The sequence below is a fragment of the Oreochromis niloticus genome, linkage group LG4 (genome assembly GCF_001858045.2).
Source record: "Oreochromis niloticus isolate F11D_XX linkage group LG4, O_niloticus_UMD_NMBU, whole genome shotgun sequence".
Classification (NCBI taxonomy): Eukaryota; Metazoa; Chordata; class Actinopteri; order Cichliformes; family Cichlidae; genus Oreochromis; species Oreochromis niloticus.
Genome location: NC_031969.2, coordinates 29,133,463 through 29,156,615, shown reverse-complemented (window position 1 = coordinate 29,156,615; position 23,153 = coordinate 29,133,463). Strand labels below are relative to the sequence as shown.

At 39.3% G+C, this 23,153-nt stretch overlaps 1 protein-coding gene and 2 long non-coding RNA genes across 3 annotated transcripts; 2 read left to right on the top strand and 1 right to left on the bottom strand.

The window, feature by feature from the left end:
• The first annotated feature begins 3,438 nt into the window (after positions 1-3,438).
• LOC100693773 (uncharacterized) lies at positions 3,439-5,451 on the top strand. Its single transcript, XR_269172.3, has 3 exons — positions 3,439-3,731; positions 4,589-4,815; positions 5,388-5,451. It is a non-coding gene; the product is annotated as an uncharacterized LOC100693773 (long non-coding RNA).
• A 2,628-nt stretch (positions 5,452-8,079) lies between these two features.
• On the top strand, positions 8,080-11,908 carry LOC106098014 (uncharacterized). Its single transcript, XR_001224096.3, has 3 exons — positions 8,080-8,365; positions 10,305-10,537; positions 10,769-11,908. It is a non-coding gene; the product is annotated as an uncharacterized LOC106098014 (long non-coding RNA).
• Positions 11,298-22,709, bottom strand: prr14 (proline rich 14). The gene is made up of 11 exons (XM_005468977.4): positions 22,553-22,709; positions 21,426-21,454; positions 21,134-21,323; positions 19,526-19,688; positions 19,377-19,442; positions 18,659-18,699; positions 15,440-18,292; positions 15,219-15,360; positions 14,959-15,068; positions 14,033-14,101; positions 11,298-13,434 (listed from the first exon to the last, which is right to left on the bottom strand). The coding sequence occupies exons 3-11, from the start codon at positions 21,274-21,276 to the stop codon at positions 13,140-13,142; spliced, it is 3,882 nt and encodes a 1,293-aa protein (XP_005469034.1). The 5' UTR covers positions 21,277-21,323; positions 21,426-21,454; positions 22,553-22,709; the 3' UTR covers positions 11,298-13,139.
• Between the last annotated feature and the right edge of the window lie 444 nt (positions 22,710-23,153).

The window sequence follows — 23,153 nt, the reverse complement described above, 5'->3', positions numbered from 1 at the left end:
TTATGTAGTGCCAAATATAACAACAGTTGCCTCAAGGCAACACAGATAAGAACGCCATCAATCAAATGACCCCCTTTCACCAAGCACTTAGCGATAATGAGAAGGAAAAAGTCCCTTTTAATAAGAAGAAACCTCTGGCAGAACTGGGTTTGGGGAGGGGTGGCCATCTGCTGTGACAGGTTGGGGGTGAGGGAAGGGAAAAAGGACAAAAGACACACTGTGGAGGAGATCCAGAGTATTAATATTAACTAATGATTAAATGCAGAATTGAATGCAGGTGTGTAAACACACAGTGAAGAAGAAACACTAATCCATCATTGGAAGCCCCTATAGCCTAAGGCAAGAATCAGGGTCACCTGATCCAGCCCTAACTATATGCTTTATCAAAAAGGACATTTGTAAGCCTAATATAATTCAACTGGCAGATGTAAGAAAAACATGCTTTATGTGAAGCACAGAAGTTAAACTGATAAAGAAATAGAATAGATCATACTTTATTCCCTCGGGATGAATAAAGTATGATCAATCAATCAATCAATCAAATTCAATAAGAAACTAACCAGCAGTAGACCAGTAAAAATGTTAAAGCCAAAGTTGAAGCCAAAGCGTGTCTAGTGTTCGTAAAGACCTGGGTTCATAGTTCATCATTTTTATGAGCATGCCAAAGAGCTACTGAGACATAAAAACCAGTATTAAAACGTTAAAAGTTTTAATACAGGATGGAAAGTGATTTTTAAAACTTTGGATGCAGAATAACGCAGAATATAAATAAATAGTTATAGTAGTAACATAGTTAAATATTTACCTATAATTTTGCAAGCTGTGGCTTTAGTTGTTCAAGGTAGTTTCTTAAGATTCCTGTAAGCAGTGCATTGCAATCATCCAGCAAACTAGAAATACATGGATGAGTTATTCAGTTACATGATAACTGCTGAATCTGTGTTATACTTCTGTGGTGATAAAACAGATTTTAACAATGTTCTGAATGTGGCCCAGGAAATCTGCAAAGTGAGGTCAGCATCTGTGAGACTCGAGTGGTCAGGACCGCTTTCTGATCAAAGTTAAACTGAAGGCGGTTATTAGCCATCCAGTTATCAACATCACTGAAACGGATAGTGCATCAGTCAGCAGACTGGGAACTCTGTGTCATGAGCATAGTTGATGACACATGCTTATGACACACTAAATTAACAATCAAGTGACCATGGTAACTGGTGTAAGTTAATCAGTAGTTGTCATGGGGTATGACACATGAGCTAAAATTCCCAAGACAAACACCAAAGTCCCACCCTCCATAGGCCTGCCCACCTCTGTAGTTACAACATTGCAGAAATCATTAGAAATCTTCAGAGTGCAGGACTGTGTCTGTGATATGACTTAAGCAAAACCCACATTTACAGAGGTCTTACAAAGGCCCTGCATGTCAGTGGTAACTCGTGGACATTTTTTTTCCCTTAAAGATTCTGCAAAGTAATGTAAGATTAGTTACGTGCCTGCAGTTATTAATAACAGACAGATTCAGACTGTTTTTCTTTAGAAGTGGTTTAGCAATAGAAGATTTCAGTAAGGCAGGAAAAATGTCAGACTGTCACGAGGTGTTTACAGTGGTTAAAATGCCCTTATATAAACAGCCAAAAGTACAAAAAAGGGGGGTGAGGATGGGTTCAAGTGAAGACGTGGAACTGTTAAGACTTTGAATGCTCTGATAATACTCTGATAATCAGCCTTGACCTCTGTAAAATTAGTTACAATGAGTAAAAAATAAATAAATAAATGAGAATGATATATTTTGATAGCAAAAGCTAAGGTTTAGATTCCTTACCAGTGGTGAGTTAGATCTCATCGTGTTCAAACTGTTATTCATAATATATGTCATTATTTTATTGAAGTTTTTGGGGAGAATGTAAATATATTTACTGTACAAACTTGCACCTAAACCTTTTTATTGCACAGAACTGTAACTGTACATCTACAAAACATATATTGTTTTATCGCACACAATTGCAGTCGTATTGTTAATGCAGGAAAGGTCAAGGAACGTCGGTGGTAACAGGTCACAGTTGGTTTCAATGATTCACCTGGAGAAGAAACTTACCAGTCACATTCTTCTGGTATTACTCAGCCACTACAGGATATTTGCTCACTGCTATTTTGCAGCAGACTTATAGGCTGCTTGTCCTGAACCCTGCATCCTGCCTTAATTACCTTTAAAATTAGAAGAAATCACACACACCCTGCTGTCTGACAAAAATCATAAAAAGGCTACTCTGACTTTGTTTTGCCATCATTCAATAAAGATGCTGTTTACCCATAACAGCAGTTTTTATCTTATGTATCTTCTCTGCTTTAGTTGATCCCGTTTACTTACATAGATCTTTCAAAGTTGCAGAATAAACAGTTCAAGGTGTTTAAATGTTTCTGTGGGGTCCAGATTCTGGCTGTTTTCCATTATTTGTGTTGCAGAGTTGCATATTCCTGCCAGAAGCTATTTGTGGATGTAGGGCAGTGCAGATGACTGCGTCACTTGTATATTTTTGTTTGTCTGCTCCTAGACACAGCAGAGGTTTTTCTTTTAACAGGACAGAATTTACCACAAAATTTTTATGTTATAAAACTTTATTGGAGTTATATACTTTGTATACTTTCATTTTAATATTTTATTCAGTGATCTCTCCCCAGTCTAGGTTTGCTCAATTACAACTCCGTAAACCAATTTTATTGCTTTGAAACAGCCATGTTGCTATATTTGGAGATATGAAAGGGTCATTACTAGATAAGGAGCCACCAGCTCATTAACTGTAGTAACATATCGGCAGTCTTTTTTTTTTCTTTTTTTTTAAATGCCTGGCTCTATGACACAAAACAAAACAAACAGCACCCTGATTGCAACGTCACGGCAGGTTTTTTAGTCTCAGGGAAAAGCCGTATTTGTGTGCTGTGGGTGGGGTCAATGTGGGAAAAATGCTCTCAGGTTGCATCAGTGTCTAAGTTTAAAGGTGTGAATGTATCTTATGCGAAGGTCAGAGAGTAGAGGGGGGTCAGGAGACTGGAAAAAAGCAGGGTGTGTCAAAAGTGATTGATTCTGCTGTGATAAGCAGAAAGAAAATCAAGTGTACAATCAGAGGAAAGGGCAATTTAAAAACAGATGGCAGACTGGAATCTCAGGTTTACCCGAAGGCATTACAAGTTCGGACACACCTTTCTCAGCTCTTCTGGAATCTGGTATGAAACAAGAAACAGTTGTAAGTCTGTGCAATATGTACCAGTGCGACTACTGAGGAAGAGAAAGGAAAGTCTAAACCGAAATAAAATATGAGAACTAACGCAACACTGTGAGGTAATAACAAGCTGACGAATTTTATGAGTGGGAGTGGAGACGGGGGGGGAAAAGAGGGCAGGGCAGTAAAGGGGAAATGGGAGTGGAAGACACAGAGTTTCACTAAAGGCTATTCTTCCTGTCATTCAACAACTTGTGTAGAACAGGAATAGATCAGGTTTATGTCGTCTCTCTACAATCACAGTAGCGCTCTTTGGATGTCCATTTGTAAATATTTAACTGAAATCTTCACATTTTAAAGGAAGGCAGCTCGAGTTGGAAAAGAAGGAGATAATAGACCTGCTGACCATCTCAACAAGACCTTGATATCACTCTGAGAAGAAGCCGGACAAACTTTGAACAAAGATCAGACTGAGGAGTGGATTCAGGACACTGCCTTTTAAAACTTGCTCAGGTTTGTACTTGATTTCAACCTTTGAATGCGGTCTAAGTGGTCGTCATAGTGATTAAAAAAATCTTAGCTCCCAAGTTGTTAATACTCTGTTTGCCTTGTAGAACCACCTTTAAGATTTTGGTGTACAGCAGTGTTTGATCAAAGCTTACTTAATCGCCTCATGTTTACTGCAGTATTCCACTTCATGTGAAGGGGGGAGGACAGAGTTTTCTCCCTCTTCACTACAAATGATTCACAGCCCTGCATGTGTAATATTACACTCGGCTCATACATTTTCTCATCTCTTACCAAAAAATGCACACCGGGTAGGTGTTGTCCGCCCGGCTCTTTTAAATCAGAGGCTAGATAAGTGACATTTCAGGTTTCAACTTGCCATAACAACCTGCCCGCCAAGCTAGTTTTTCAAGCTATTACTTTATTTTTTATTTTTTAGTAAAAGGGGACACTGTTACACATGCTGCTCCCTGTATTACAACATTCTTCAAAAGATACTTTCTGTTTCTTATGGAAATACCCAGTCCTCAAAAAAAATTCCATTCTCACATTCTCAAGAATACACTATATTTTTTTTTTGAAGAGCGTGTTTAAACCTGTAGGAAACATTTATTTTAAATTCTTTTGAATCTGAATCAAAATTGTTTTGTCCAGTGGTGGAGAAAACAGGTTTACCTGAACAGGGTTTGTCCTCTGAAAACCTTAAAGTTGCTTTTATCTTGAAAAATCAAACATGTCTATCAAGCAGCCATCAAACACTCCTCTCAGTGTTGCTGTGCACACAAAACGTTTAAGCATGTTTGAGATGTTTGTTTTTTGTCTTTTGGGTCAAACCTTCCCTAACTTTACATCATATTTTGCAGAGATGTCAGAGTCATCCCAGAACCATCTAAACAACCTCGAAGTTCTTCCACTGACTTCTGTACCAGGAACAGGTCTTCAACAACATGAGGAAACCTGCAGTCAAGTAATCTGTGAGGAATCTACTGCGTCCTGCTGCAATGACAAGTACCACAGGAAACTGGCCATCTCTAGCATCATCTGTGGGTTTTACTGCTGCGGAATCCCAGCTTTGATTTATTCTGTCAAGGTACTTTATTTTAAGTCACATTCTGAGTACATGAAGACGTCTCTTATGAGAATAAGCATAATTGGATTTACTGCCATGGCTGGTTTGGGATGCTTTAGTCACATCTTATCTGACACAAGACCAGGGCAAGTAATTCCTGTTGGAATCCATATTTCTTCATGAAGCTCTTCTTCAGTTTAAAAGAGTTTTTCAGCGCTACATTCACTTCACCTGTTCATACAGGTGTGTTAAAAAAAAATTGCTCTAAACCGGGCACAGTGCAGTGAATGAGGCTATGATCCTCATGTTATAAGAAAAGCAATGTTCTGCTGAAGTTGTTTGAGGCTTCGGAACTCAAATTCCTCCAAAATTATTATTTAAGTATAAAATTTCTTCTCATTGCAAGAACTAAACAGATTGCAACTTGAATGATACGATAATAAGATTAATCAGAAGAATATAAACTTGCATGTGTATATTCATTCAATTATTTATTATATTCCCTTAGAATAAGAGAAGACCTGAAATAAAATGCTTCTTATTTTTGATTTCCTCTTTAGATGAAAAATATTGTCATGTGTTTACTTTAACAGGCTGAGGATGCTGACAAAGCTGAGAAGGCCGAGCCGACGACAGACAGGAGAGCTGCAAAGTATTTAAAACAGGCCAAAAAATGGGGCATCATCTCCATCGTGACGTGGGTTTCCATTTTGGTGTCAGTTCCATTGCTGCTGGCACTGGTCTCATATCTCGCCACTTTAAAGGACTGATCAACCTCAAAGGAGAACAGCCAGAGGAGTGGCTCTGCTGATGTTTATGGAGACGGACAGTGGAGAGCAGGAAGCTGCTGAATCAATAGCTACGAACACCAAAGCTGTGGAGAAACTACAGGTTACATTAAATGGAAAAAGGCTGTGTTGGTTTTTCTTACGCTGAAATGGGTGCTGGCCTAATTTATACTTTTCTAGCTCCTTTAGTTTTTACACAAAGAACAAACATCAGCTGAAAATGGTATTAAATGTCTAACAACTGTTTTTGTTATATGCTGTGATATTTATTGAACAATATGTTGACCCATGGACAATGCGAACATACATTATATATTTAAGACTAAAGCTGTTAGTCTTGAATATAAAGCTACTTAAATGTAAAGCTGCTCTCGTAATGACTCAATCCTTAATATTCTTACAATTACACTGTAACTTTCTTACTGTAGATGACTACAGATGCTATATAAGTTAATCAATCATTCAACAAGTCACTTTAAAATGAAGCAACTTGTGACTTCAGGATTGAGTCTCTACCGGAGGTAAAATGCGAGGCAGTGATCGTGGCAGTGCTTCATCAGGACATTATGAGGTCCTGGTCTTGCTATTTTTATTTTATTAATATCAAATGTATATATATGCTGCACTTTTATACAAACATTAACAAACAATTTTATAATAAAATGAGGGAGCCTTTATGGTATTCATCCACTTGAAACATTTTAACATGCACTCATTAAAAAAACCCAATGTCACGTTGCCATGGCATTATTGCATTGTTACAATATTTACTTCATTAATGTCAAATGTACATATACATATATATATATATATATATATATATGCATACATACATGTTGTACTTTTATACAAGCATTAACACAAGCTGTTTTCTAATAAAATAACAGATTTTCTATGCTTTGATTTGCTTGAAGTATTTGTGCGTACAAAACAAAATATTTTAATAGTTTTACAGTATCTCATTAACACTTGACAAAGATTTTTTTCAAATGTATAGTGTTACTTGTACCGACCACATTCTTTTAATAGTCCAGTCTATCAGGGCGTGTGTGCCACCTCTTTGACCTTTGGATCAGGAGAGGTCACCCATGTGGCTGGGTGACTTTGGCTCCCAAGGAGGACTTTCTCCTCATCAACAATTGTTCTGGGGCTCATGCCTGTGGTTGTGTCAGGTGTACTCAGAAATTGGAACAGGAAAAGCCAGTCCATGCAATCCAAGATTCCCGGGAGTCCGTCAGTAGTGATGGATCCATTATGTGACCCATATATTGGCCAGCAAAACCTCGGTGGAGTCTGGACCATGAATGGCTAGACCACTACCATGGATGGATTGGAGGTGGTGCCTGTATTTGGTTTCTCTGAAATGGAGAACATACTTTTACCTTTTCCTCCAAAGAGCTCTGCATTCCCGGGCACCACACTAATGATCTGGGGACGGTTTTTATTCAAGAAATGCCTGGATGAGCCTCGTGCAGCACTTCAATCATCTGTGTTCATCCTGGGGTGGAACAATGACTCTGGAACCCCACAGGATGTATCCATCTTGAACACCAAGCTCCTGCTGATGCTTGGCACAAGGTTTGAGCCCCTCCTGCTCAGCTGTTCCATTTCAGCCCTGCAACAGCCATGGCTTCACCTATGATAACTCTGGATCTCTTTCAGTGAGTTGTTAGATGGTCTGTCTAACAAAACACAGTCTCTGGCTTCATGCTAGACTGACCGGGCATCTCAGGCAGATTTTCTTCCTTCGTCTTTTATCCCTGTCACCAAAAAGATGTTAAAACCTCAGGATCACGATGAAGTTTTAGGCTTCTACAGGTAGCTATGTCACTTTCAGCTGTTTGTCTCATCACAACATGATGTTGATTAATAAGATGTCACCACCTGCAATGAAAATTTAAATACCACAAAAGAAAAAAAACAGCAGTGGACACTTCAGACTATTCAAAATGCTCTCTGGAGCCTCACATTGTCTCGATCTTACATTTCATGCAAGAAAAACCACTGCATGAATATGTAATATGAATTTACATCATGTGTGCATGTGGCATTTCCTGTTCGCAATAGTATTGTAAACATAGAACACATTTCTGTTTACTATGGTGTGATGAGAAAACCTAAACAAAGACATTTTATGATTTAATATAAAATGTACCAGTCACCAGAAATCTAAGTTTCCCCCCAAACTTCACAGCAAATCTTAGGTTGTTTATTTATGCTTTACCAAAACAGCGACTCATCCTCACAGGGAGTTTGTGCAGATTTGTTAAACCTGGTAACACAAACTAGACCGACCTCGAGGAACTACCTCAAAATATCCAGCATGTTGAAACACAAGTGGCAGGTTCCAGTCAGGGGTAAGGTAATATAGTACAGGCTATATTATGAATGACACACACTGCTTTTTCCTACTTATTATAGAGCAATTTAGATAGAGCTGATTCAGATAACACGACCTTTCCTCTGGTGCCACCTTCAGATTAAACCAGTTACAGTCTTTATCAGGCGCAGCTTCATTCCACGTGCACATTCCTGTCAGAAACGTACATGGCACAGACACAGGTTTATGTCGTCGCCCTACAACCAGGTGAACGGTGTTTGAATGACCATTTGTAGACATTTTTAAACTTCAACTGTCACGTTTTAAAGGAAGGCACATCAGGTTACAGAAGGAGGAGAGAACATACCTGCTTATCATCTCATCAAGACTTTGATATCACCCTAAAAAGAAACCAGACAACCTTTGCTTCACTGAAGGAGTGACATCAGACCGAAGAAATCAGGTTTGTAGTGTAATTTAAAACCTTCTTAATCAACTCATATTTACTGTAGTATTTCACTACATTTGAGGATACAGGCCATAATTTAGTTGCTGTTTATTACTAATCATTCACAGCACTGTGTAATATTACAGTCCAGCACTTAGCTGATACATTTTCTTGATTGCACCAGCCAATCAAGTTTTTCAAGTTTTTGGTTTCTTTTTTTTTTTTAGAGAGAGGAGGGAGTGTTTTTGTTTTGTTTTGTTTTAAGGTAACAGGGAACACCGATACCTATCATCCTCTTCATGTTACACCTTTCACAGGATACTTTTTATTTCCTGTGAAAATACCCACTCCCCAAAAAATTCTCACGCGCACTTAAGAAAATACACTACAAATTTTGCATATTTTGAAGAACATGTTTAGACTAGGGTGAAGAGAGGAGCAGTGCTGATTTGATGGTGGGAAAGGATGCTGGACTAACCTGGTGTACACGAACATATAGCAAAAGGGTGCTGGGAGGTGCTGGGAGCACCTGGTTCCACAAAGTCCTCAATTCAAACCTCCAGCAGAAATTTCAAAGGAGGCTGGAGAGGCATTAAGTCTAAATAGATACTGTTCTGCTCCTTCTTTGCTGATGGAGCTGTGGCCATAAGGTGGTTGTGGCCTTTTGGGGGGAAACCCCAAATCAGATGGAGGTGAAGAGAGCTGTCAAGCTGAAGAAGGGTCGAATCTGATTGGTTTGTGGGACTCAGGAGGCAGATAATGAGTGCCAGCACGCCAAGCCAGTGCAGCTCTATCAATAGCTAAAGGAGAAACTTGGGCGTGGGGGGAGTTTGGTCAGAGCAAGGAAAGGAGAACCTCAACTGAGCATATGGTGAGAAAGTAGAAGGAGTACTTTTAATGTCCTATATCCCAATTTTGCTTAGAGGAAAGAGAGTCTGGGAACAAGAGGGATGGCTCATTCATTACTGTGGCTGAGTTCACCAAAGTAGTTAGAGATGTGCACGGGGTACATGAAATCTACCCTGAATTTTTAAGCTTCTGGATGTTGCGGCACTGTCTTGGTTGCCTTCACAGCGCCATGCGTAAGTCGGGGGCATTGCTGCTGAACTTGTGTGCCCAACCAATCGACTTGTGTTATTATTACAGCTTATTAATCAGCTTTGGACACACCTGTGGGTAGTGACCAAAATGAGCCTTTTTCCTTTTTGAATTTTAACTGGGCTCTCCTGTAGTGATGAAGTGAGAATCTCAATCATTCAGGAGGGACTGTCTCCTAGCTGAGATGTTTGGGATATGTCCCAGTGGGTGGAGGCAGCTCCAAGATACACTGGAGAGATTATATTTCTCAGCTGGCTTGGGAATGCCTCGGTATTCCCAGGGAAGAGGTGGTCATGGAGAGGGATGTTTAGACATGCAGGAGGCATTTCTTATAAAATTCTTAAGTGGGATTTTGTACAGTCTTGTAGGAAATTAATTATTAAAGCTGCCCCAAGCCAACTCATTGTAACACAAGTCACATGGTCAGGCTGTTTAGTGAAACAACAGTTCATCCTGTAATACCCCGAGCGCTCCAGTTTCACAAAGTAAAGACTGATTTGAAAAATTAAGGACAATATAGCTAAAAGAATTAATACCTAAAACCCTTTGATGATTATTTGTACTGTTCTGTCTGACTATTAATGCGGTGTGATGCATAAGTCAAGAAGCCAGGGCAATAACAAAATAAACATTTACCTAAGCAGGGTGAAACCAGCAGATAAAAAGTAGTTTTAAGGAACTAGTTTTATTCTATCATTTAAACAAACATCCTTATCAAGCAGCCACTGAAACCATTAACTTATCCTTCCAGTGCTGTTGCGCACACAGAATCTTTACATGGTTTAAAGTCTTGCACAGCTTACCACGTCTTGTCTTTGAGTTTAAACTTTCTCTAACTTGACGGCATATTTTGCAGCGATGTCAGAGTCATATCAGTTAGATGCATCGATAGAGGAAGCGCTCCCGCTGAACTCTGTACCAGGAACAGGTGTTCAACAACCTGAGGACACTGGCAATCAAGTAATCTGCGTCGGTGAGGACTCTGCTGCGTCCTGCTGCAGTGACAAGTACCACAGGAAGCTGGCCATCGCTAGCATCATCTGCGGGTTCTCCTGCTTCGGAGTCCTAGCCTTGATTTATTCCGTAAAGGTATTTTATTTTCTCTGCAGGGAGGCAACCTACAGCAAACCAGCATTTGAAAACTTTCTTATGAGGATAAGCATGTTTATATTTGACAAACTCCTTATCTGCTACATCTCTTTACAACTATATACTAGTCATTCATCATGTTTGTTTGGCATGAGAAAAGACCTGAAATAAAATGCTGCTTTTTTATTTTATCTTTAATTCAAAAGTATTGTCACATCTTTACTTCACCAGGCTGAGAATGCTGACAAAGCTGAGAAAGCCAAGGGGACAAGAGACAGGAGAGCTGCAAAGTATTTAAGACAGGCCAAAAAATGGGGCATCATCTCCATCGTGACATGGGTTTCCATCCTGGTGTCAGTTTCTTTGACACTGGTATTACTGGTGCTGGTCCTATCAAAGCTGGGCTTTGATTGACGAACCTCAGTGGAGCACATCCAGGGGAGTGTCTTTAAAGATTCTGATCAACTATATCACTGAAGCTGTGGAGTAACTAAAAGTTACAATAACCTTAAAAATACTGAATTTGTTTATGTTGTGCTGAATGTGCTCTAATCAGCATTTACAAGAACAAACAGCTGAAAATCGTATTAAATGTATTAAAACTGTTTGTTATATGCTGTAATATTTATTTGACATTATATGGACATGTGGACAATTCCAACTGCAAATGTAAAAATCCAGCATTGCCTATAGTTACAGAACATGACACAATATTACACATATACATTATATATCAAAGATTACACCTGTTACACTCCAGTAATGACCCAAACTTTAATACTCTCCATTACACTTTAACTTTCTTACTGTAGATAACTACACATATTAAGAAAGTTAATGAATCAATCAACAAGCCACTCAATTATGGCAACGAATAACTTCAGGATTGAGTCTCTACCGGAGATAAAATGAGTGGCAGTGCTTCATCAGGACATTATGAGGTCCTGCTCTTGGTGTACCACATTGGCATTATTGCATTGTTACTGTATTTGCTTTATTAATGTCAAATGTATATATGCTGCACTTTTATACAAACATTAAACAATTTTATAATAAAATGACTTTTGTGCTCCGAGTTGCTGGAAACATTTTAACACGCACAGAAAAACAAAAAACAAAAACACACCAATGATTACAAATGTGCCAACAAAACACCTATTTAAACACATTTTTACAGTTAAGGCAACCCCATTAACATTTGGCAAATATAAAATAAACACATATAGGCTGTTTAATAACAAGTTAATACTTGCAATGCAAATATAAACACCACGAAAAAACAACAGTGGACACTTCCAGTAATCATTAGAAATGCTTACTGGAGAGTCATATTGTCTTTATGGCACATTTAATACAAAAGAAACCTCCACAGTTATGAAATCACAAACACAAACCATTCACTGAGGCTCTGCCCTGAGCTGAGTAGAATGATGTATGCAGTCCAAACTACATGTAGACGACTGATTGTACAAAATGTGGTTGTGAAACAGAGTCCAGTGACTATGAATCTCCACCTGGCACCTTGAAGAGTATATTGTATTCGGCATTTAGTTAATTAAAAAAAAAAAAAATAGCTGCCTATATAATCACTTACAATGATGTGGTAAGGTCACAACATCTAAGGTGATTGACTGCTTTCTTCCAAAAACAGACAGCTGATTAGGATCCTGTGTGTTAGGGCCATTCTCGGTGAATAGGCTAGAGAGGAAGTCGTAATCCACAAGAACACCAAAGATTAAATTCATAAATTTACGAGAAATTTTAAGGCTGGATCAATTTTATCATATCACAGATCCCACAGACTGACACGAATAATTTAGAACTATATAAATGCTGGCGATTTAATTTGAGAACCATATTATCACCTATCACCCAGACAGACAGAAACAAAACAAAATACAAATGGATCGCATTTATGCGTTGTGTTTTGCTGCACCTCCTCACTGAAGTTTGCACCTACGACTCGCGTTTTACATCTGTGGTGTATAAAGGTAACCCATTCTTCCCCTGAGGTTATGATTTCAGGCTTTCAATTTTCTTAAAACTGTGCCACTTCAATCTCCTTTCCCCCTAAACATAAAACTTTAAATCTCAGGTTTGTTTGTTTTTTGAAGTTACACCTCAAATGGCCCAAATGCACTTGGAGAAATCAGATGCAACGTACATTATCACTTATCAAACACACAGTCACTGTAAGTGAATGGCACTGAGTCACCCTCACAGGGAGTTTGTGATACTGTAGCTTTTCATATTGTTGATTTTTTTGCTGATGCTAACAGTTTTCATCCATCATGGACGGATCGTAACTAAAAGGAAGAAGGGACAGCGACGGCAATGATTGAAAAAGGACTTACTGTGCACATTCTTAACCACGTTTCTGAGGCAATACTTTTAACAGCGCTATCATGTACTGTTCTTCAACTTTCAGGCTACAAACGCTACAGAATAAACAATCTTCATTTAGAACTTGCCACCACAACATTTATACAGACTGTTGACAAAAAGAGTTGCTGGCACACTCAATCTTCATGTTGAAATATTTATATAGACAGTATTATCTGGTTTTTAATGGCTCCCAAAACAGTCATCCGAGAGGCATCTGTCAGCCGTCTTTCTGATCATGAATCAACCACAAATTGAGCTGATCCAGCTTCGCACAGAGCAGTGAGTCCACATCCTGCACGCTGAGGGACGGTTCGTCTTTAAGGAAGCCCCCTCGTCGGGTCCTGGAAGTGGAAATACCTGCTTTACTCACTCCGACGAGTGGCTTCTTTGGTTTTCTGACCTCGCCGACCTCCAGGAACTCTAAAAATCGTTTCACACGCCTCTGACCAAACCAGGACTCTGAGCCATTCCTGCGATTGTGAGGCACCTCCTCGAATATGGTTTCCAGCCGGCTGAAATGCAAGTGAAAAATTCCAGTCAGGTCACGGAGGCAAAGCAGCAGAAAATTGATTACGCACACAAACACACCCACCACACCTTTTCATTTCTAATAGAGTGATTCAGATGATTATATGACTTTTCCTGTGGTGCCACCCTCTGGTTAGACTAAGCTTCTTTACTAAACTATACTGTGTCCCAAGCAGGATTTGATTAATGCAGTAAGTTTATACAGAATGGATAGGGATATTTCAAATACTAGGCAATACACAAAGAATATGAAAGTCTGAGAAGAAGTACAAATTTGACTGTTTTTAAACTCTCTCTTTGACTTCAGCCATTTACATGTTATAACTTCCTTCTTCTCCACGGCAAGCAAGGACCAACAACAGGACAAACAAGCGTAGCCCAGAGCTGCAGATCCTGCATCCTGGTGACAGTAAACAGCTGCAACAAATAGACAGCAGTCTGCAAAGCTGCCTGTAGGCTGTGAATAGGACCACAGCAGAATCTTATCTTTGCCTTAAGGAAAAGCGTGGCGATAAGACGTGAAGCAGACATATTCAGAAACGGAATAATTAAGGGAACAGTGGGTGCTTCTCTCAAACTTACCTTTCAGGGGGTTTGCTGAAATTCTTGTTGGTGTAAATTTCTTCCAAACTGAACTCCTTCTTTTTCAGCCTGTAATGTAACAGAACAAAAAGACAAACCACTGCTGTAGCATCTCTATTGATCAAAGAGACATCAATAGAAAACTCACATGTACTGAAATGCACTGACATAAATTTCCTTTCAGTTGTAGATCAGTCAGAATCTGTCCTACTTTTATACTCCAACTGAACTGGAGCTAGGAGAAATCAATGTTTTTTGATTTTGAAGCAAACCATAGATCCTGAATTTACCAATATAAATATATCAATTTCCTTCTGCGATTAATAAATCCCTCTGGGATTAATAAAGTCTCTCTGATTCTGATATATTAAAAAAAATAGGACAAAATTAATAAAATGAAAATTGCGATGCATTTACCCCAGTCTCATTTCACTCATTATTACATACTGCTCGTTTATAGCAAGCTCCCACTTTCCCTGCAAGTTTTACTTCAAGTACACTTTCTCACACATATACTTAAGTCAAGATACACGCTACATGCTAAGTGAAATCAAAGCTTGCAAAAAAAGTCAGAGATCAGAGAGACAAAAACCAAAAATCATCATCTGAGCCTTTTGTGCCCACAGTTAGCTTCCATCGTTCAAGTTTCCTGATTCAGGATCAAACCGGTATCTTAATAAAATATTGAACTGAGCATCGCTAATTAGAGCATCAGTAAATTGAGTTGAAACAACATTTTTAAAGCAACTACAGTGTGTGTGTGTGTGTGTGTGTGTGTGTGTGTGTGTGTGTGTCTCAAAACGCACAACATAACAAAAGAAAAACGCTGGCAAAATATTAATATTTGTCAGCGTTTTAATCAACATATGATCTGCTGCTTCAAACAGTGAAATAAAACCTGATACCCATTTATATAGAGCACATACCTGATGGGTTTGGGCAGCCCCATGGGTGTGAGGTTATTTTGGGGCTTGGGTAAAGTTTTCCGAATTCTGATAGAAGACACCTTTCTTCGTTCCTCGTGCTTTTGCACCACCTGTTGAGATAAACAAAGAGATTAACGATTATTTAAAAATAAAATAAAGCACAAATAACAGCAGTGATCTCAGAAAAGTACGGCTGAATGTGGCAACTAACAAACTGTAAATTGTAACTACCCTGTCACCTTATTTTAAATAACGTGTACCTTAATTTCAGAATCAGAGTGAGCCTTTTCTTCTCTTAGCCCGCCATCTTCAAACTCCTGACTGGAAGAACTTGTGTCCTCGCCATCATCCTCCTCCTCACTCTGTTGTCTCCTCTCAGTCTCACACTCCGATGGATTCCCACTTCAGAGAAATTGAGAGTCAATATTAGCTTGGCGTTAACACCTTCAAGCATACTACAGACTTTAACGAAGAATGTTACCTGCTGCTAGAATCCATGGCAGCACCAGAGGAATCTGCTCTTGAATGGTGCCATGTGGAGGAGCTTAATGGGGATGTCAGCGATGAAGTGGAGGAGGGAGCGGAAACATGGCTACAAGTGCTGAGACTGCCAGTAGCTCCTTTGCTGTCAAACCTCTTAGAAAGGAAAGCCAGGGGGCTCGAAAGGAAGAAGGAAGCAAGAGCAGAGATGGAGGTGCTGGGGGAAAGTGCAACACTAGGAGACAGGTGATGAGTGACAGGGTCATACAGGGCAGATCTTCTAGACGGGTACACCTCTTTACGAAGACACAGGGGGGCGATCTCCCTCTCCACCTCCACGCTGCAGACTGTGTGTCGACGAGCCCGCCGCAGGGATTTCGGCGCCTGAGAGACAGAAGGACTGTGGGAGGACTGGTGTGATGTGAGAGTCCTGCTGGGATATGGTGAGGTCCAAGTTGTGTCATGGGGATGGAGGCAGGGGATCTCTGGGCAAGAGTAGCTGCGTAACAGGCGGTGTGAGAAGCAGTTTTCTGATGAGCGTGCACCTGACGTTGCTAGATTTGCATCATCCATTGTGACAGAGTTCGTCACCTCTTCACTTTTGCGTGTCCTACTGTGCAGAACTCGGCATTTTCTCCTTTGGTTATCTGCTTGCCTGGGCTTTATGTTAGCTCTTCTTGCGGTAGACCTTAGCCTAGAGAGACTGACACCCCCATCATTAAAAACTTCAGAGTCCGTGTGAAATATTTCTTCTGCCACAGAAGCTGAACTCTTTAGTTTCTTCTGAGTGTGCCTATTATTAATATCATTATTTAAAGGAGAGTCTACATGAAGTTGTGAAGATGAAGGAAGGGGCTGGAAATTACTTTCAAAGGGAGTCATTTCAAAATATACAGGCTCCGTTGAGTTTTTACTTTTACTTTCTTTAGACTGACTCTCTTGAAGGTTGGTGACACATTCCTGTGTCTCTAGAGTCCTACTGGATACACATGATTGAGTAGCACCTCTAAGACCCTTTTTGGGTCTCTTGGACAGCTGGCTCAGCCCTCTTATCAAGTCCTTTCCTTTTTCAGCATGCTGAGAGGTATTAAAATCCTTAGGCACGAATTCCATTAGGCCCACTGACAGTACCGATGAGGTAGACACCAAAGGGCTGTCTGATTCTGTCACTGAACTTTTCTGATTTGGCGATTTCCGTTTCTGTGGCTTCTTGTTAATATTCCTGCACTTACTTGTATTCTGGAGCTGCTTTATACAAGGACGGACGAGCGCTTCGGACGACGGCTCATCTTGGTTTGTAGAAGTGATTGCTACAGTAGTTTCAAGATCCATACTGGCATCAATATTTACATCAGAATTACTAATAACCGTTCTGTTCTGCCTTTTGCATGAAGTAGCAGAGCTCGCTTTGATTCTGCAGCTCATGTGGTTGTCTTCTGCCACATCAGTGCTTTTGTCCAGTGAACAAACCAACATGGCATCAGGGGAACTTTCAGTTTGCGAGTGCAACACAGCTTCATTGATTGTACCAAGCATTTCTTGACCAGATTTTCCTTTCCTAGTCTTTCTTGTTGACACAAAAACAGACTGTCTCTGTCTTCCAAGCTTCGGTGCTTCTTCATTTATTAACTCAATTTCTTCTCTCCCTGAAGCTGTGTTTGATAACTCTTGTTTTTGTGTAACTTTTGTATGTGTATCTGGTGTCAGTCTTTTTCTTTTTACAGAGTCTTGGGAATGACAGTTCAGTTTCAACCCTCTCTTTTCTCTCACAAAACCAGAAACTGAACACTTATCCTGATTTAGCCGCCACTCCTGTTGTTGCAGATCTAAAGTGGACCTCAGAGTCCTTTTATTAACACTGTCATCGAGACTCTTTTGGAGGCTTTCTTGAATCAAGCGGCAGCTTTCTTCAGTCTCCTTCTTTTCATCACCATCAGGCTGAGAACAGTCCATGTCAGGCTGAGCGTAACAAACTGAGAAAGACGAAGACAGCATTTTTTCAGTGTCACCTGAGTCCAGGCTCTGGTAAGAAAGCTGCTTCTTACTGACCTCTGGATCAGACTCTTCCTTAGAGTCAACCCTCTTCAAGCCAGATCTATTTCCTGCACGTTTTCTGGAAAGTGGTTTTAGACGAACAGAAGTCTTGAATTTCTGGTCCACCAAAGCAATGCACATCTTTGACCTGGATTCACGAGAGGCACTTACATTGGGAGAGGACCGTAAAACAACAGAGGAGCCAACAGACTCTGAAACACCAGGTTGTGAGGGGCAGTGTGGCAAAGGCACTGAGGCAGGTGAGGTTTTTTCCTTCTGGTGTACTGCAAATTCATCAACGATTTCTGAACCTGTTGTTGAATCCTCATCAAAATCTAATTTTTTAGAATATTTAGGAGAAACAGTTTGTGTGTTTTGTGCATCTCCTACATTAGTGAGCTCGTTTTGATCAGCTCTGCAGTGCTGATTCTCGTTTTCACTTTGTCCTTCAGGATGAAGCGTACTGCTTGGCTTTGAACGCTCAACATCAGCTGTTCCATCAGCCTTTAGCTCATCAAGTCTGTCAGAATGGTCCACTGACGGTGGAGGACTGCTGGCTCGGAAAAGTTTAACAGGACTCATGACTATCTCTGTGAAACTGGCCATCTTTGACTTGAACGACTGAAGCAACGGGCCAATCACCCATCCCTTTGGGGAATATGTATTTTCAACAGTGTGCCCAGCAGCCAAATCCCCGCATGTATCCATGTCAGATTTGGCGGCATCAAGACTTTCTGGGACATTTTCATCCAACAGTTTAACAACATTTTCTCCTGGAGACGGATTTAATTTCTGCTCTGGGAGTTTTTGGTCCTTTTGCCTATGACAAACAAAAAAAAAAGTCAATTTTGATTTCCAGAGAAAGTCAGGAAGTGTATAATATCCAAATATAATAACATAATAATCACAGAAATAGAGATTTCTACAGTACAGATAAATGCATTTCATTATCCATGTCACCAGTGATTTTCCACGGGAAAAAAATAAATAAATAAATAGGAAAACGCCTTGATCCATACTCAAAGATTTTGATTACAATCGCTAAACTACTAAACTACAAATATTTTATTATTCACTTAATGAAGTTGTAAAAGATAAGATAAAAAGGGATGCCTAAATCACGACTACTAAATGGCTATGCACTATACATACTGTGAAAAATCATCAAATCATCAGTCACACTTACCTATTTTGGCATTCTGCTGTAAAGCCAAAATCAAATCCATCCTGCAAAATAAGAACATAAATATTTTAGAAATAATTTATAAACATGGCCGAGCATTTATACCAACAAGCTAACATTTAAATGCTGCTCCTTATAGAGGGAAACATTTTCCCTGCTAACTTTCCATATAATGTTTTGCATAACTATAACAAATAATTGGGTCTCATGTCCCCCCCACCCCCAGTTTTCCCTTCATATTTCAATTAAAAAAAAATAAAATAAAATCCCACTGCGTAGATTAAGATTAAAAGAAGCTCACTTTTAAAAATTTGGTGAGACAAAATTGGTTGTAAACAGCTGATACCAAGTTTGGTCACTCAGTAACCTATTTAGTTATACGTGTTTGCTCTGGATTTAAATTGTAATACAAATACTCTTCTGCAACGAAAACATTGTTACATTTAAAATCTGCGGTCTGCACAGTATTAGGTCACATTATAACACTCGATTGCTTGTCTATGTCGGATGCAGCAGACCGTGAAGGAGGATTAAATCGCTCAATTAACCCTCACACCCCGTACACTGTACAGGTCTACTGTAAAGCGTCTGCATGCAGAGATTAGACACCGAAAAAAATATAACCGAGGACATGCAGACAGGCTGTCTCAGTTTGTCTTTTAATCTATTCCTTACAGAGCTATGTGATAAGAAAACGTATCTCAGAGAATCAGACCGTTACCTTGTTTTGGCTGTCGTGTGCATCTGTTCCTTCCACTCCCGACTGCTTAGACTGTGCCACTTGCACCTATAAATGAGAGAGATGGTGTGTTAACTGTGATTTATTTCATTACCTAAGACCATCAAAAAGACTTTATGTAAGAGTCCTACCATAATCCCACTCTCTCTTTGTCTCTTTGTGGGGGACGGATTCTGTTTGGTCGGTCTCTGAGCCGCTTGACTGTCTGTGTTACTTTGTTCTTTAGGAGTCTGAGCTCGGATGCCTTGAATGCGACCACTCCTCCTGTGGCCAAATATTCCATCATTTGGATGGCTGCGAAAGGATAAAACAAGAAAAAAACGAAACCCATTTATCCAAGTTATGATGAAAGACATATACTGATGCAGTGTAACGGGAATAGAAAAGATGTGAAATCCAGCCTGCATAAATATGATAGCTACAAGACCATCTGACAATTAAAGTTCAACCTCCTAAACAAATTTTACAGCAAACCAGGTTAACAGATTCTGCCATTTAAATACGTATAAAAACACAGATAATCCCACCTAAGCTCGTCTACCTGCAAGCTTCCACAGATCCACTTGCTGTCTGGAGAGGCTATTTAAAGCTAAACACTAGTGGTTGTCTGCACTTTAGGGTGTTTCAAAGCAAGTTCAATATTATAGCCAGGCTCTCTTTACATTAGCTGCCTTGACAAAACCTAAAACTTAAGGCTGAAACAACAGGCATCACAACTGTGGCTATGAACAGTCTGTTAACCCAAGGTTCGCGCTTCAGGGTCTGTGCAAGCTCGCATAAAAGAAGGCTTTTGATGTATTTTGATCAACCTTTTTTCCACACAAAAGTGATGATGAACAGAAAATACATTTTCTATCAAGATAATTTTAAATGTATATATAAAATGACAAAAGGCAGTGGTATTGCGGCAAAAGACGAGACAAAAACAACAACAAAAAAAATCAATAATCTTGTGAATGAATGGTTTATTATATTTACTTTTCCGCTCAACAGTGCTGTGACAGTGCATCAGAATTCTGAAACTTTAACCATTTAAACTTACAGGCTGCTCAATGTGTTTAGATCTGATTCAGACCCCTATCCTGATGAAGGTGATATGGATATCACTTTAAACTACCACCTCATATACTTTGTTTTATTCAGTCAAGAGTATGGGCAGGTTTTGACGCCCTGTATGCATGGCTTTATTAGATGGTATTAGCAGGTAAGGTTCAAAAGGTTACTTGTATAAGATGCAATCCTTCATCAGTTAATCTATATCGCACTTTGAATCTGTGAAATTTTGAACTACAACTCTGATCATAACCTGCTCTGGCTAAAAAATTTTTTTTGAAAAAGAGCCAACTTCGTGACATTGAAGACTGACTGGAAGCTTAACCCATTGCTCTTGATTCATACTACACTCCTCAGGTAAGGCAGATTGTGCCGTTTATCCCAAGTGACAGCTGAAGACACTTGGATTAAAAAACATCAGGATACTCAAATCTGCACAATGCATCGCTGTATAGAAGCCCCTTAAATGCCATAAATAAGATGAACATTAACACTATTAGTGACTCAAACTGTGAACATTTAAAGATATTAAAGGATTTTGTCATAATTTCGATCTCTGTAAAATCCCACTATGTGTCTACAGATCGTAAAGTCATTCTTTCATAAAGAAAAAAAAGTGCCCTAATGCAAGAAGGGGAAATTATACAAAGAGCAAAATAAAGCAAGAGGTGCCAGGCCAACTATACCTGGGAGTGATGGAGGAAAGGGAGAGGAAAGGTGGTGCAGGTTCACTGTGGGGAGGTGCACTACAGAAAGGGTTTGGGGGGATAGCATCTTCATCCATTGGACAAACTATCTGAGTGAGTGAGTCAGAGGGATAAGTCAACATCCCCTTGCTCTCTCGCTCTCTTTTTCCCTCTCCTTGTCTGGCCTTCTCTGTAAATAACAACAATGGAAAATAAAACAAACATGCGGGGCACCAAAACAGCACATCAGCATTTGAGAGTCTTGAAGTCTTGAAATGGATTTTTCACTTACTTTGCTAAACTCTGAGATGGGACTTTATTCTGCAATTAAAAAAATAAATAAATAATAACATAAGTTTTTAGAATATATACACAAAATGTCTGAAAATAACATAGCATTACAGCAGAAGTCTAGATTCAATATCATATAAAGCCAGGAAAAAACACAGTTAAACAGAAATTTTGGATATTTGATATTATAGTCTACCAAATGATTAAATAAAAGCAACAAAATGTAGATAGGTGCAAGTAAATATAATATAGTAAACGTTAATACAATACAGCAATCACTGAAAACAATAATTGATTATTGTGCATTAGAAGAATTCCTATCAACGTGGTGAAAAAAACATTTCTCGTAGTAATTTTATGCTTAGTTATGACGCAGAAATAATTAGATTTTAAGTGCAGCATTGGCGAGACGTGCAAATAAACGTTTTGCTCACAGTACATCATTTAAAAATTGATAAACGCCAATTATAATAATTAAAATTGCAACGATGCAATTAATATTATAATAAAAAGTACAGTTGGAGGCAAACCCTCGGTTCTCAACCTTTGAATTTCAGCTCCCAATCTATGCCAGTCATTGTGGTTGGCACTCCGTATCCTTTCACTTGCGCTTCGAGTCGGTTAGAGAAAAGTTGTCTAAGCTTAGATCTAACATAAGTTGATAGAAACAGCAAAGCAGTAAAAGGGAAATGCACCGTGGTTTTATAGCCAATCCATCACGAAGGAATCCAGTCAGCGTTTTTAATCGAATGGAAACGGCTGTTCCATCAAAATTGGGCGAGGTCTACTTGCTGGAAATCACAGATTCACATTCAAACTTTTATTTATGAGCCAGCGTACGAAAACCACTTCAAATCTTGACTCAACCACTGAAATTATTGTTGTAAAATATACTGCGTTAAACGTTTTGTCTGAAGTAGAGCTTTAATACTAGTCTACCAACAATGCATGCCTTGGCTGACGCCGTGCACCACAGTGTACAGCAGTCAGTTACGGCACCAGGCAATAGTCGTAGCCAAGGAACTGTCATCTCCAAAGGTTCGACCATTTTTTATCGGGGAGCTAAACTTCTGTTCGTAGTTTAGCCGCAAATTGTTATAGCAGCTAAACAGCATTAAAGAAACTTACCTGAAATGATAAGCTGGACCGCAGCGTACCGAACTGACCTCACCGTAAACAAGACATGCAGGAGCGACGGCACCCTGCAGTGACTCGAAGATGTTATCCGTTTATACCAAACATCTTAGGCAGACGGATTGTCCAATCACAGCTCGACTTCTTTTCCGCCCGGAAAGTCCTGTTGAAATTTGACCAATCAGAAGAAGATCTCAAAGGTCGTCGTTTGAGGGCAACCAATAGGATCGCAAAGACAAATGGCTGCAAAAATTATATTTTTAACGTCCTCGGGTGACCCAGTATCTTAAAAACCTACAATTGCGGCCAAATTGAATAAAATGAATATGGCATCGAATCAGAATGATGTTCTACAGGGTCAAAATTCATATTTAACAAATACGTTTTTAACCAGTTTAATTAATTTCTTTCTTTTACTTATGCCTTATTTGATAGTCTTAATGAATGGTTGTAGTTTTTTTCACTACTTATTAATGCAACAATAAGTAGTTTTGTTCGCATAATTTCATAAAAATACCAAATATTATCATAAACCTCCCAAATATTCAATTTAGTATAACGTGTGACAACGTGAGATTTTTTTTTTTTTACATCC